Source organism: Lactuca sativa, chromosome 4 (genome assembly GCF_002870075.4).
Source record: "Lactuca sativa cultivar Salinas chromosome 4, Lsat_Salinas_v11, whole genome shotgun sequence".
In the NCBI taxonomy this organism is placed as follows: Eukaryota; Viridiplantae; Streptophyta; class Magnoliopsida; order Asterales; family Asteraceae; genus Lactuca; species Lactuca sativa.
Window position 1 is genome coordinate 409,137,995 of NC_056626.2, and position 14,806 is coordinate 409,152,800.

Sequence of the window (14,806 nt, forward strand, 5' to 3'; positions counted from 1 at the left end):
AACCAGCTCCGTCTGGGAGCAAAGGACTGGTGGAAGTTCGTGACGGCGAACTTCACTTTGGCAGAGACTGCGGCAGTGACATGGGAGGGGTTTACTACCATGTTCAGGGAGGAGTACGTTCCCCCGGTGGAGCGGGAACGATTAGTTCAGGAGTTCTTAACCCTCAAGCAGGGTACTGATTCGGTGGCGGCGATCACGCGGAAGTTCCATGAGAGGGCGATGTTTTGCCCCGAGCTGGTGGCCACAGAGCAGGCTCGGATGAGCCGGTACTTGGGTGTTCTGAGGAGGGAGATCCGGGAGTTTGTGTCAAACTCCACTTACCATACTTTTACTGAGCTTCAGGCGAATGCCAGGAAGCGTGAGATCGAGTTAGAGACTCAGGCCAGGGAGGAGGCCGAGTCTCAGCAGGCAGACCGGCGGCCGACTCAGTCTCAACCGGCAGCCAAGCGGATCAAGTCCGCCGATTCGAGGACGGGAGGTTCGAAGAACCGCACTTGCGTAAAGTGCGGCAAGGGTCACGATGGGGCGTGTCGAGCCGGTGCCTGCTACAAGTGCGGCAAGGAGGGGCACATTGCTAGGGAGTGCCCCAAGGGGTTTATGGTTTGCTTCCATTGCAACCAGACCGGCCATCGGAAGGCCGAGTGTCCGCAGCTTCGTCAGGGATCTGCACCTATTGCCAGGACTACTGAGACTCGACCGGTGAAGGTCGAGGCCCCGAGGGCTCGTGGGAGAGCCTTTCAGCTGACTGCGGAGGAGGTCCGCGCTGCGCCCGATGTTGTGGCAGGTATGTTGTAATTTGTGTAATTATTTTTATGTCGATATATTATGCTTATGTTATTATGCGCGTAGGTACTTTCCTTGTGAACTCTGTGCCTGCCTTAGTGTTATTTGACTCGGGTGCGAGTAGGTCCTTTGTGTCCTTAGCCTTTAGTCAGCAGATCGGCGTTAGTCGTGAGTCGTTGAGTCGGCCTTTACGAGTTTCTATAGCTGACGAGAAAGTGATTCGTGCTACGGAGGTTCTTCGGGGATGTGTACTAGAGATTTTTGGGGTTGAATTCCCGATTGACCTGATTCCTATTGCGATGGGGGATGTCTGTGTTATCGTGGGAATGGACTGGTTGAGCCGGTTCGGCGCTGTCATCGACTGCGAGCGTCAGTTGGTGACCATACGAAACCATAGTGGGGGAGTTCTTTCGGTGTACGGTGAGGGTACCCGTTCAGGATCAACTTTTTGTTCGGCCGCTAGGGCGAGGCAGTGTCTACAGCAGGGCTGTAAGGGTTTTGTGGCGTATGTGATGGATACGCGGGAGGTTTCCGAGAGACCGAAGTCAGTTAAGGAGGTTCCTGTGGTGCGTGAATTTTCAGATGTTTTTCCCGAAGAACTGCCGGGAGTACCTCCTGTGAGGCAAGTAGAGTTTGGTATCGATCTGGTTCCGGGGGCCGCGCCTATTGCTAAAGTGCCCTATCGTCTTGCACCTCCAGAGATGCAAGAGTTGTCCTCGCAACTCCAGGAGTTGCTGGGAAAGGGATTCATTCAGCCGAGCAGCTCGCCTTGGGGAGCACCTATTCTGTTCGTCAAGAAGAAGGATGGTTCACACCGGATGTGCATTGATTACCGGGAGTTGAACAAGCTAACGGTCAAGAACCGTTACCCGTTGCCGAGGATCGATGATTTATTCGATCAGTTGCAGGGAGCATCTTGGTTTTCCAAGATCGATCTGAGATCAGGATACCATCAGGTGAGGGTACGGGAAGAGGATGTCCAGAAGACAGCGTTAAGGACGCGATATGGGCACTATGAGTTTGTGGTGATGCCTTTTGGACTCACCAATGCCCCGGCTGTGTTCATGGATCTCATGAACAGGGTATGCAGGCCGATGTTGGATCGGTCAGTGATTGTGTTTATCGACGACATTCTGGTGTATTCGAGATCTAGAGAGCAGCATGAGGAGCATTTGAGGGAGGTCCTTGGGGTATTGAGGTCGGAGAAGCTTTATGCAAAGTTCTCCAAATGTGACTTCTGGTTGCGGGAGGTCCAGTTCCTAGGACATGTGGTTAATCAGAAAGGGATATTGGTCGATCCGGCCAAGGTTGAGGCGGTGATGAGTTGGGAGGTGCCGAAGTCACCCTCTGAGATCAGGAGTTTCCTTGGGTTGGCAGGGTATTATCGGAGATTTATCAAGGATTTTTCCAAGATCGCAGTGCCACTCACCAGATTGACCCGGAAGGGTGTTGCATTCTCATGGGGGCCTGAGCAGCAGACCTCCTTTGAGACACTTCGCCAGAGATTGTGCGAAGCCCCGGTATTAGCTCTCCCAGAAGGGATGGAAGATTTCGTGGTATATTGCGACGCATCGATTTCGGGATTGGGTGCAGTATTGATGCAGAGGGGTCATGTGATAGCTTATGCGTCGAGGCAGCTGAAGCCTCATGAGACGAGATATCCCACACATGATTTAGAGTTGGGGGCAGTAGTGTTCGCTCTCAAAATTTGGCGTCACTACTTGTATGGGGTTCGATGTACGATATACACAGACCATAAGAGTCTGAAGTACTTGATGGATCAACCCAACCTAAATATGCGTCAGAGGAGGTGGTTGGATGTAGTCAAGGATTATGATTGTGAGATCCTGTACCACCCAGGCAAGGCTAATGTGGTAGCCGATGCATTGAGCCGCAGGGCGGAGAGCACTCCATTGCGAGATGTATGTTTGAGACTGACCGTGACAACTCCAGTATTGGACGCTATTCGTGGAGCCCAGGCAGAGGCTGTACGACCAGAAATGCGGAGGAAAGAGCGGGTTGTGGGGTTAATCTCAGAGTTTGTCAAGGATAGTCGAGGCCTTATGACGTTTCAGGGTCGGATTTGGGTACCGTTCGTGGGCGGTACGCGTATTACATTGATAGAAGAGGCTCATAAATCGAAATTCTCGATCCATCCCGGTGCTACAAAGATGTATTTGGATTTAAGGAAGGAATATTGGTAGCCCTGTATGAAGAGGGACGTAGCATGGTTCGTTGAGAGGTGCTTGACCTGCCGTAGGGTTAAGGCCGAGCACCAGAGACCGCATGGCAAGTTGCAGCCATTGGAGATCCCCGAGTGGAAGTGGGAACAGATCACTATGGATTTTATCACCAAATTGCCAAGGACTGCTAGGGGAGTTGACGCAATTTGGGTGATTGTGGATAGGTTGACAAAGAGTGCACACTTCCTTGCCATCAGTGAGAGTTCTTCAGCGGAAAAGTTGGCGGAGATATACGTGAAAGAGGTGGTGTCTCGGCACGGGGTGCCGATCTCGATTGTGTCAGACCGCGATGTGCGCTTCACTTCCAGGTTCTGGAAGAAATTCCATGAGGAGCTGGGTACTAAATTGCATTTTAGTACCGCATACCATCCCCAGACAGACGGTCAGAGCGAGCGGACGATTCAGACGCTGGAGGACATGCTCCGAGCGTGTGTGTTAGACTTCGGGGGTAGTTGGGATGCGTATTTATCATTGGCAGAGTTCTCCTACAACAACAGCCATCATTCGAGCATTGGTATGCCACCTTTCGAGCTGTTGTATGGTAGGAGGTGTCGGACCCCCATTTGCTGGGGAGAGGTGGGACAGAGAGTGTTGGGCAACACGGAAATCGTGCTCCAGACGACAGAGCAGATTCAGCGAGTGAGACAAAGGTTATTGACTGCCCAGAGCCGACAGAAGAGTTATGCAGACAGGCGCCGATCCGAGCTTGAATTTCAGGTCGGCGACTTCGTTCTCCTGAAGGTCTCTCCTTGGAAAGGAGTGATTCGGTTCAGGAAGAGAGGCAAGTTGGGGCCCCGGTATATTGGGCCATTTCGTGTGATTGCAAGGATAGGTCGGGTAGCCTATCGGTTGGAGTTACCAGCAGAGTTGGGTCAGATCCATGACACCTTTCATGTGTCGCAGCTGAGGAAGTGCATAGCCGATGAGTCGGCAGTGGTTCCATTGGAGGATATTCAGGTGGATGCGAGCCTGAATTACGCGGAGAGACCAGTGGCGATCAGGGATCGGAAGATCAAGGTTCTGAGGAACAAGGAGGTACCCTTGGTGTTGGTTCAATGGCAACACCGTAAGGGATCGGAAATGACTTGGGAACCGGAACGCGAGATGCGGGAGCAGCATCCGGAACTATTTGCGGAGTGAGACTTCGAGGGCGAAGTCTAATCCAAGTGGGGGAGAGTTGTAACAGCCCGAAATCTCAGGTATTGTTTAAATTATGTTTTGGGTGATTTAAGAGGAGACTCGGCGAGTTGGAGCCCAGACTCGCCGAGTAGGATCGCAGACTTGGTCGCGGGATCGCGACTGGACTCGATGAGTCCAGGTATGGACTCGGCGAGTCGACGCTGTTCAGCAGAAACCCTAACCGTTCTGTTTGGGATCGTATATAATGCTCTTATGTGCCGTCATTGTTCGTTTTTAGTCGATTGAGAGGAACTCTAATCGGTTGTGGGCATCTAGAGCAAGAGTGGAGGATATTAGGGCTTGAAGAGGTTGTGGGACAAAGAGAAGAAAGGTTTTGGCTAAAGGAACGGCAAAGGATTCGAGTTCTGCGGTTTGGAAACACAGAGAGGGCATATCCCAGGTAATATTTCGGATTTCCTTCTGTTGTTGTTGTGTTTATGAAGTTAGGGTTTATGAAACCCATTTAGTGATTAGACGGGTTATTTTGTTATTGCCAAACGTTTATACCCCCAGTAATGAGATGCTTAGAAGTCCAGAAAGTCCCATGGTTGTATATCTCGGGACCATACGTAATTCAGGAAGCAGTTGCTCGTCTGCATGGCATGGACTCGCCGAGTTGTTCTTCAGACTCGGCTAGTAGCTTGAAGGTTTACTGGGACTCGCCGAGTCGTCATGATACTCGCCGAGTCCGGTCGAGCTGACCGTTGACCGTTGACCAGAGTTGACCTAAGTCTGACTTCTTAGGGATAGTCACCCTTAGAAGTTATAAGTGTTAATGAGATATGTGATGTTATAGGAAGGTTGTAGCTCGTCGGATTGTGCACGAGTGATTTCAGGAGTTGCTAGCTTTCAGCATTTACGAGGTGAGTCTTCTCACTATACTGTACCCGGAATGGGTTTGACTGGGTGACCGGAAGGTCGGATATGTTATGTGGTATGTATGCTATATGTGGTAAGTTAATTATTATGTGTGCTATGTATGATATGTGGGCCGGAAGGCAATATGTTATGGGCCGGAAGGCGAATATGTTATGAGGACCGGAAGGTCAGGGCCTGGAAAGGCGTATGTGCGTAAGTGTATATTGGGGAACTCACTAAGCATTTATGCTTACAGTTGTTGTACATGTATTTCAGGTACTAGCGAGGACCGTGGGAAGGCGCCGGCATGATCGATACACACTGAAGATTGTCTCTATGATCTTGGGATTTTGAATAATTGTATTCGACAGAATAATTAATCTATTTATGCCTTGTTTAAAATGGAAACAATTATGTTTTTGAAACGAAAAATTTGTTTGAAAAATTTGAGCTGTTACAGAAGAGGACTTTGAGACAAACTTTTCTCCAGCCTAAGGTATTGATTCCTATTATTTTCTTCTCCTTCTTTTCTGTTTTCCCCGCCAAGCACCACTTACCGCCATGGTCGGCAGCCTAGGTTATCGGCGTGTTTCTATGCCGCCACCCTCTACAATTAGTTGGTTGTGTTTGTATATGTGGGTGCTTTATTGTGTATGATATTCAGGTCCTTCACAAAAAAAAAAAAACAGTTGTCGGTGTGATTGCTCTCTCTCTCTCTCTCTCAAGAATCAAATTGCTTGAGAAAGGTTTGAGATGTTGGCTTGAGGGAAAGAAGAGGCGGCGACGGTGGCTCCAATGAAGGAAGACGCCAGATGGTGGTTGTGGGGAATGAAGATGCAACGATGGTTGGGTTCAACCCCTTAGATTCGCTTCTAATCCTTCTAAGGCTCTATCATCAACGATTATTTTCTCTCCCTTTTGTCTATATGTTTCTATGGCCTCGCGTTTCTCATCTCCTTCCTCTTTGCCCCTATATAACTTTTCTACTACTTTTCAGTTTACAGTTCTAGGTTTCCCCCAAAAAAACTACAAGATCTTGATCACGATGACCTCTTTTTCTTTCCAGTGTAGGTTTTACCTAAATCAGATGCTTATATATATGAAAAGGTTTCTCTCATAGTTACCCCTTAGATTCGCTCAGAAGGCCACGAATTGCGTACCAAATCGTTTCGTACCCAATCGGGTACGAAAGCGTTCCGAACGTGACCTGGATCGCAAACCGGTACGGTGTCGAGATAGTTCCCAATCGAAATCTGGAACAAGTTTGATTCAGTAATCCAATAGTTCCAAAACACGATTTTGGGTTCAATTTCTGAAATTAGTACGTCAATTTCTGATATTGGTATCCCGATTTTTTGGAATGGCGTGAAACTGCCGACTGTTTCCACATCGACTCTTAATTCTTCTAATTCACTGAACCATCTTACACACTAATGTTCAATTTCTTATTCTAGGTACTATAATTGCGTATATATTACTCAATTTGAAATCATCTTCTAGAATGATTGTTTGTGTATTCTATACCACTGTTCCAATTCCCAATTTCTACAAAGTCTATACGTAACAGACTAGCACTAACATGTATGTATACCTACAAATACATATTGAATTCCATCATCCAAATCTGCTCTACACTTCTACTCTTCTCCTTCTTCATTCTTCTTATTCTTCTTTTGTTTTTGTTCTATTTTTATTTCACCGAATTTACTCAAAGTTCATGTTTTGGTTTTGGAATTTGGTACACTGTACCATACTAAATTGTATACCGTACCGGATCGTTCCGAAATGAACCTACCCCCCTCCTGTAAATAATGGCATGCTGCTGCTTCTGCCAAAGGAAGAGTTGGAAGATGAAGCTTCACCTATAACAGCTTCCATAAAATGTAGGGGCTCAAGGTAAGTGATGCAATCTTTCTTAATACTTATGGTACACTAAGGGTCTATTTTGGTTGGATTGAATATGATGACAAATGTATTGGAATTGTTGATTACATTGCATAATTCCATTATCTTGCTTATTCCATTACCATGTACCTATATATTGCATTTCTTCTTCGTTTAATTCCATACAACCAACACCCGTTTCACTCATGAAGTTGAAGGGGGGTATGATGGTCATTTTCTCACTTTAAGGTACCATTTATTTTATGATCTTGTAGGGAGAGTTCTACAACTATTCAGGATGTGGAAACACCTTCAACTGCAACCATCCTATTGTACGCCAATTCATAGTAGATTCCTTGAGGTATATAAGTTGCTACTTACCTATCCCCTGTTTTCAGTTTTTATTTCAAAAGTAAATTACAATTTTGCTCCCTGAGTTTAGCACTTACTTAGTTTTGGTCCCAAAAGGAATTTGTTTGGAAGACATTGCCCTTATTTTATTGTTTCATAACAATTTTGATATCTGGAGCATTTAATCTAACACCCAGTTGTTGATATTTTTTCAACTGACCATCTTGCCCTTTGACCAAAACTGCAAACAGATCCCTTTAGGGACCAAAACCGAAAAAAGTGCTAAACTCAGGGTCTAAAATTGTAATTTACAATCATACATGTGTTCCTGATTCTTGGTAGATTAAGTTTTTCTTTATGAAACCTTCCTACAGATATTGGGTAACAAAGATGCATGTCGATGGATTTCGGTTTGATCCCGCCTCTATCATGACAAGAGGCAGCAGGTTATCAGTTATCTATTCTACCAAATATCTTATATTCTGATTCTTATCTTAACAATATTTGAAAAAAAAACAACATTCATTTGTATTTTCTTTATCTTTTTTCTTTCAGCCTTTTTTCTTTCATTAAACTATAGTGGTTTTATGAGATGTAGGCTTAGTTATTTATTTATAGAATAATTTGTGACAATGATTATTGGCAGGTGGGCATCTATTTGCCTGGTTCAGGGGTTGTCACAAAATACTTGCTCTAGAGGTAAAATTATGATTTTGTCCTTGATTATCTTTTAATCTCTTTGCCTTCCATTTTTATAACTTTCCTCATGTATACAGTTGCCTGCAAAAGTACTTGGACTAGCAGGGATTCAGCATAGTAGGCCATGGCTGCACTATATGTAGTAAATTACAAAAATGGTCCCTGTAATTTTTGCTTTTTCCTTGTTTAGTCCAAACATGAAACCTTTTTTCAGTTTTAGTCCTTATTTCAACATTCTAGGGACCAAAATTGAAAAAAAAATGTTCCAAGTTCCAATTTTGGAGTGAAACAAAGTAAAAATCAGAAATCATAGGGATCATATTTATAATAAAGCACAGCTGGTGGAAGCATCTGATAATCCTGAAACACAAGGTAATTATGTACTTCATGTTATGCTTTATTTTTATGGTTTAGTGGTGTATTAAAACTAAAAAGAAAACCATATTTTTAATATCTCAATACTTGTTAGTAGCTGAATATGAAAAAGAAATATCTCCAGACTGGTGGGGTAACAAATTTGGATTTGTGTCTGGAGGATTACTTGGAGCACAATCCAAGAGAAAGAAGTCTAACAGCACAGCGGAAATCACTCAAATTAGTAACAAAAGGACTGCATTTTATGAAGAGGATCAAGAGAATCTTTACAAACTTGTACAAGTATGTACCTTTTTTTTTAATAATAAAAACTAAAAAGACCTCAACTTTTGAATAAAGAATCAACATGTACAAAATTGACATATTTTGTTGTTTTTGCAGGATAAAGCAGCTTCTGGAAAACAGGGACTTGGTATAAAGGATCGCCCAAGGAAAATAGCAGGGGTTCGCTTTCAAGGGACAAAAATGTCTTTTAGCGACAGTGAGAGGGAGGAGTCTGAGTTGAAAGATGATCATTCTTTAAAAAAACAAAAAATTGATGATGTGTCGGAATCAAAAGTGAAGCTAAAGAAACTCTGTAGAAAGCTTCTTAGCCAAGTACCTGAGAAATCATTGAAGCTTAAAAAACTCAAAGCTCTAATCGATGAAAACTCTTCAATTTTTTCCAATTTCTCTTCAAAGAAGGATTCTCTTGAATTTTTGAGACAGAAGGTATGATTTTTTTTTCTGGTCACACTATATAGAATATGGTTGCATTTGATTCTGATATTAATAATTTCTGTTATTTTTTTTTTTTTTACTGTAGCTTGAACGCAGTGAAAAGTTTATTGTGGAAGGGAAGAGAGTTAGTCTCTCATCAAAATGAGACCAAATCTTTTTGGAGAATTTCAAAGTGTAGAGTTTGCTAAGGCTTGTAATCCTATCGAGTTACACAATTGGATTTGTTAGCAGGTAATTAATATTATTATTCTTAAGAGAATATAGATTTGAAAATTTTGAACACATCCATTTAGGGAATTTTAATGTGTCTTATTTTATTATTAACAGTTGTACCCTTTGTCATAATTGACTTAAATTATGGAAATAGAAACTTTCGGGAAATAGAAACTTTGAAGGGCATGTTCACCCACTAACAAGATCCAACTACCTGGCTTCACCTCCCTTGGTTGTAGCTTATGCACTTGTCGGCACGGTATGTGTAAAATTACTCTTCTACCCTCAAAGAAACACACAACACAAATTCATATCATGTTTTGCATGTTGTGTGTTTTATTAACAACTTTTATTTATTCATGATCTTCAGCTATCTTCTGTTGGTGGACAGCTTGTAATTTCAAGTGATGGAGTCGCGGATTGGCTCCGGAATCAGCAGCAGCACAAACAGGTAAGTTTTGTTAAATGATTTTTATAAAGTTTAAAGTCAATCCTTTCATCTGGACAAAATTCTTCATGTTAAATTACGTAATAGTCCTTGGAGTAGTTGACATGAACAATTTTTTTTTTGTTAGAATGATTCCATATATATGTGCAAGCAAAGCACATGCCTTGTGAAAAAGGGAAATCTATTCTAGTCATTCTCTTTAACAAGGCAACCTTAAAGTTGATTTTCTAAACCTGATGTTTAAAACTACATTGAGTGTGAGATAGAAGTTTATGCAGAGAAGGAAAAAGATAGAAGTTTTTGAGGATGTTGCTGATGAAAAAGATAGAAGTTCTTTAGGATGCTGCTAATGAAGTTTATGCAGAGAAGGAAAAAGATAGAAGTTGTTGGCACATAGTAAGCTAAATAATGCAATTGTATATAAATGAGTTCATTTTTTTATAACATTTACTCACTATTGGAATAATTATTTGTATTTGACATATTAGTGAAATGAATTATCTTTGTTATTTATGGTATTTTATTTATTATTATGAGATTTCTAATGTATTATTTAATATGAAAAATTAGTAAATCAATAAATAATATTTTTTTTAAACATTTAAAATTATGATACGCAAAAATGTGTGTCATCTTTATTTATGACATGGCCTTTCTTGACAGGGGCTTCCTTGATACGCATTGCGTGTCATAAACACGCGAGTCGTAAGGTTACGACACGCAAATGCGTGTCGTCTTCTTTTATGACAGGGCCTTCCTTGATACGCATTGTGTGTCATAACCGCGCGTCGTAAATGTGCGTCATAAATGCGCGTCGTAAATGCGCGTCGTCTCTCTTTATGACAGGGCATTCCTTGACACGCATTTGCGCGTCGTCTGAGCGTTTTACGACCCGCAATGAGCGTCGTAAAAGGCCTTTTTTTTCTAGTAGTGTTATTCAAAATCTTATGAGGCTTGGGACACATACAGCAGCATGCTTCTAGGGACACTTAAGTAATCCATCAATTATCTCCCCATAAACGAACGAACACAAACAAAATTAAAAAAAGAAAAATATTTTTGGAGTTTTTGAAATAGATAAAAAAATTAAAAGAGAAAAAATAAGCAAAGAAAATAAGACTTGGAAAGAGTAAAAAAAACTTTGGAAAACTTTGAAAAACCGAACCTGAGCGTTCGGTTGGTTTCGGTTGGGAAAAAGTTGAAAAACCGAACCCGAGCGTTCGGTTGGTTTCGGTTCAGGAAAATTTTGAAAAACCGAACCCGAGCGTTCGGTTGGTTTCGGTTCAAGAAAATTTTGAAAAACCGAACCCGAGCGTTCGGTTGGTTTCGGTTCAAGAAAATTTTGAAAAACCGAACCCGAGCGTTTGGTTGGTTTCGGTTCAAGAAAATTTTGAAAAACCGAACCCGAACCTTCGGTAGGTTTCGGTTTTGGAAAATTTTGAGAAACCGAACCCGAACCTTCGGTAGGTTTCGGTTTTGGAAAATTTTGAGAAACCAAGGAATTTAGACATGCAATCAGAAAATACTTTTAACAAAAAGATAAACAACTTTGTACAAGAAATATACAACCAAGAAAACTACCTTAGAGGTGATGAGCGAGTCAGATGATTTAACCGAACCCGAACATTCGGTTAATTTCGCTTCTTACGTTTGAGGTTGAGAGGTAGTGTGAGGTACTGACTCTGATTCCATCAAACCTAGCCCTTGCAGTATTCTGTTGAATGATGCTTCAGGAAGAGCTTTGGTAAAGACGTCATCCAGTTGATCAGTGGTTCTTACAAAGTGTACTTCGACGTTTCCATCTTCCACGTGATCTTTGATAAAGTGATACCTCAGTGCTATGTGTTTGGTGTTAGAGTGTTGCACTGGGTTATGACAGATCCTAATTGCACTTTCAGAGTCACAATATAGTGGGATCTTCTTCATATTGAGTCCATAGTCTCGAAGTTGACTCTGGATCCAAATCACTTGAGAGGTGCAGGATGCAGCGGCTATGTATTCTGCTTCGGCAGTAGACAACAACACGCACGTTTGTTTCTTGGATTGCCAGCTAACCAACTTCCCATCAAGGAATTGACAGCCACCAGTGGTGCTTTTTCGGTCGAGTCCACATCCTCCAAGGTCAGCATCTGAATAGGCTTGAACGAAGAAGCCTGAGTTGGAAGGATACCATAGACCTAAGGAGGTGGTTCTCTTGAGATAGCGTAAAATGTTCTTTACTGCAAGCATGTAAGGTTCGCGTGGGTTTGCCTGAAATCGAGCACAATAACACACAGAAAACATGATGTCAGGCCTGCTAGCAGTAAGATACATTAGTGAGCCTATCATTTGACGATAGAGCGTGATATCAACAGCCGGTTTGTCTAGAGATGGAGTTAGCTTGGTGCCGAATGCCATTGGGACTTTGACTTTGGAGTCTCCCATCATACCAAACTTTGCTAGGAGAGTCTTCGTGTAAGCTTCCTGATTGATAAAGATGCCTTCGGGTCCCTGTCTAATATTTAAACCAAGGAAAAAGTTAATAGGACCCATTGAGCTCATTTCAAATTTAGTCTCCATCAGCTTTCTGAATTCAGCTGTTAGGCTGGGATTCGTTGAGCCAAAGATGATGTCATCGACATAAATTTGAACTATCATAAGGTGGTTACCTTCCTTTTTGCGAAAGAAGGTTGGGTCAACCGAACCTTGTTTGAATTTAGACATCTTTAAGAATTTAGTTAGCGTTTCATACCAGGCTCTCGGAGCTTGTTTGAGGCCATACACAGCTTTATCCAGAATGTAGCAATGATTTGGATATTTTTCGTTCACGAACCCAGGAGGTTGCTCCACATACACGGTTTCTTCGAGTTCTCCATGTTGGGGGTCAGAAATGGCATCGACAAAGTCCTCGCACGATGGCCTGGAGTGCCGCAATAGAATGCCTGGTCCTGGAGGGCTGAATGCGCTATACGGGTAAGGTTGCGCCCTTTCTAACACCAATTGGTTTTAGATCAACCGGTAGTGCTGATGCTCAACAAGTGGTATCAGAGCCAGTGGCGAGGGTTCTATTCTCTCAGGGAGCAATTTCTGAGGGGGGGATTGTTGGGGGTCAGAAATGGCATCGACCAAGTCCTCGCACGATGGCCTGGAGTGCCGCAATAGAATGTCTGGTCCTGGAGGGCTGAATGCGCTATATGGGTAAGGTTGCGCCCTTTCTAACACCAATTGGTTTTAGATCAACCGGTAGCGCTGATGCTCAACACTCCATTAAGAAATGCACACTTGACGTCCATTTGGAAAACTTCAAAGTTTTTGTGGGCAGCGTAAGCAAGAAATATTCTAACAGATTCCAGCCTAGCTACGGGAGCGAAAGTTTCTTCATAATCAATCCTTTCCTCCTGATAATATCCCTTTACTACCAGACGAGCTTTGTTCCTTATAACATTCCCTTCCTTGTCCATTTTATTCCTAAAGACCCATTTGAGACCAACAACCGAGGCATCTGGAGGAGTCGGAATGAGGCGCCAGACTTTGTTCCTTTCAAATTCGTTCAGTTCGTCTTGCACCGCTTGAACCCAATCGGAGTGATCGAGAGCAGTGTTAACTGTCTTCGGTTCAACTTTTGATACGAATGAGTTAAACATACAAAACTTAACCTTTGAAAATAAGGATGTCTGTTTTGCCTTCAGTTGTGATCGGGTCAGAACCTTTTCGGAGACATCACCAACCACTTAAGAGATAGGATGATCTCTAGTCCATTTGGTAAGAGGAGGATAGTTTGGATCAAAGGTTGGGTCTAGTTCAGCATTGATCATTTCTTCTGGCTCGGATTGGCTTTCGTAGTCAAGCGTCATATCACCATGCTCCCCCTCGATTGATGAGCTATGACAAACTTGAGGTTCAGAGGTTTCTTGTAGTGCTGGACTTTCAGGCGTTGATGCACCTTTGGTTGGAGAAGCACTTTCGGTTGCCGTTGGACTTTCGGTAGCATTTGTAGAGCTTGGCTCCCCCTCAACATGTGAGCTTGGCTCCCCCTCGACTGAAGCATCGTTGGATGGAGGTACATCAGAAGTCGATCCTCCTTCATTCATTCTCCTGGCAGCTTCTTCGACAATTTGCTTCATGTGGTCTACCTTGTTGTCTGCTGCACCTGCTTCTGAGAGAGTAGCTTTCTCTGGTTTGTCAAATAGCTCCAGAAACTTTTCATATAGATTAGCGATCGATACTGTGACTTGGCCAGTTTGAGGAAAGATGTCCCCAACTGAGTCTTCTTTGGCCTGTAGCTTTTTGACATAGCTATCGTCAAAAGTCACGTAATAGGTCTCTTCGATTTTTCTCGAACGCTTGTTTAGGACTCTGTGTGCTTTGGAGGTGAGAGAGTAACCCAGAAAGATTCCCTCGTCGGCTTTGACATCGAACTTGTTGCAGTGTTCTTTAGAGTTAATGATGAAACACCGTGAGCCGAACACATGGAGAAATTTCACATTGGGCTTTCTGTTGTTGAGAATCTCGTATGGTGTGAGCGTGAATCGTTTGTTGAGATAGGACCTGTTCTGTGTAAAACAAGCAGCAGAAATAGCATCAGCCCAAAAATAAAGAGGCAAGGAAGCGAAACTTAGCATAGTTCGGGCAGCTTCACACAAAGATCGGTTTCGTCTTTCGACAATTCCGTTCTGTTGAGGTGTGTAGGGAGCTGAGAAGTTGTGACTTATTCCCTTTTCTGCTAGAAATTCTTCAAATTCCCTGTTCTTGAATTCCAGACCATTGTCGCTTCTGATGTTGCGAACGACCTTCTTGAGCTTTACTTCAATCTGCTTGATGAACACTTTCAGCTTATGAGTCGCTTCAGATTTGAGCTTTAGAAAGAACACCCATGTAAATCGTGAAAAGTCATCAACAATAACAAGAATATACTTGCTACCACCGATGCTTTCGATAGATGAAGGACCACACAAATCAATATGAAGTAATTCGAGTGGTTCAACAACTTTTGTGTTAATTACAGATGGAAGACTTTGACGACTCTGCTTCCCCATTTCGCATGCAGCACACAAATGATCTCTGTCGAACTTGA

At 43.1% G+C, this 14,806-nt stretch overlaps 1 protein-coding gene across 1 annotated transcript; it reads left to right on the forward strand.

Annotated features, from left to right (window-relative positions):
* The first annotated feature begins 6,879 nt into the window (after nucleotides 1-6,879).
* On the forward strand, nucleotides 6,880-9,427 carry LOC128133759 (G-patch domain-containing protein 1-like). Its single transcript, XM_052771301.1, has 8 exons — nucleotides 6,880-6,959; nucleotides 7,223-7,279; nucleotides 7,673-7,744; nucleotides 7,945-7,963; nucleotides 8,075-8,086; nucleotides 8,412-8,654; nucleotides 8,754-9,083; nucleotides 9,178-9,427. The coding sequence occupies exons 1-8, from the start codon at nucleotides 6,880-6,882 to the stop codon at nucleotides 9,235-9,237; spliced, it is 873 nt and encodes a 290-aa protein (XP_052627261.1). The 3' UTR covers nucleotides 9,238-9,427.
* The last annotated feature ends 5,379 nt before the right edge of the window (nucleotides 9,428-14,806 follow it).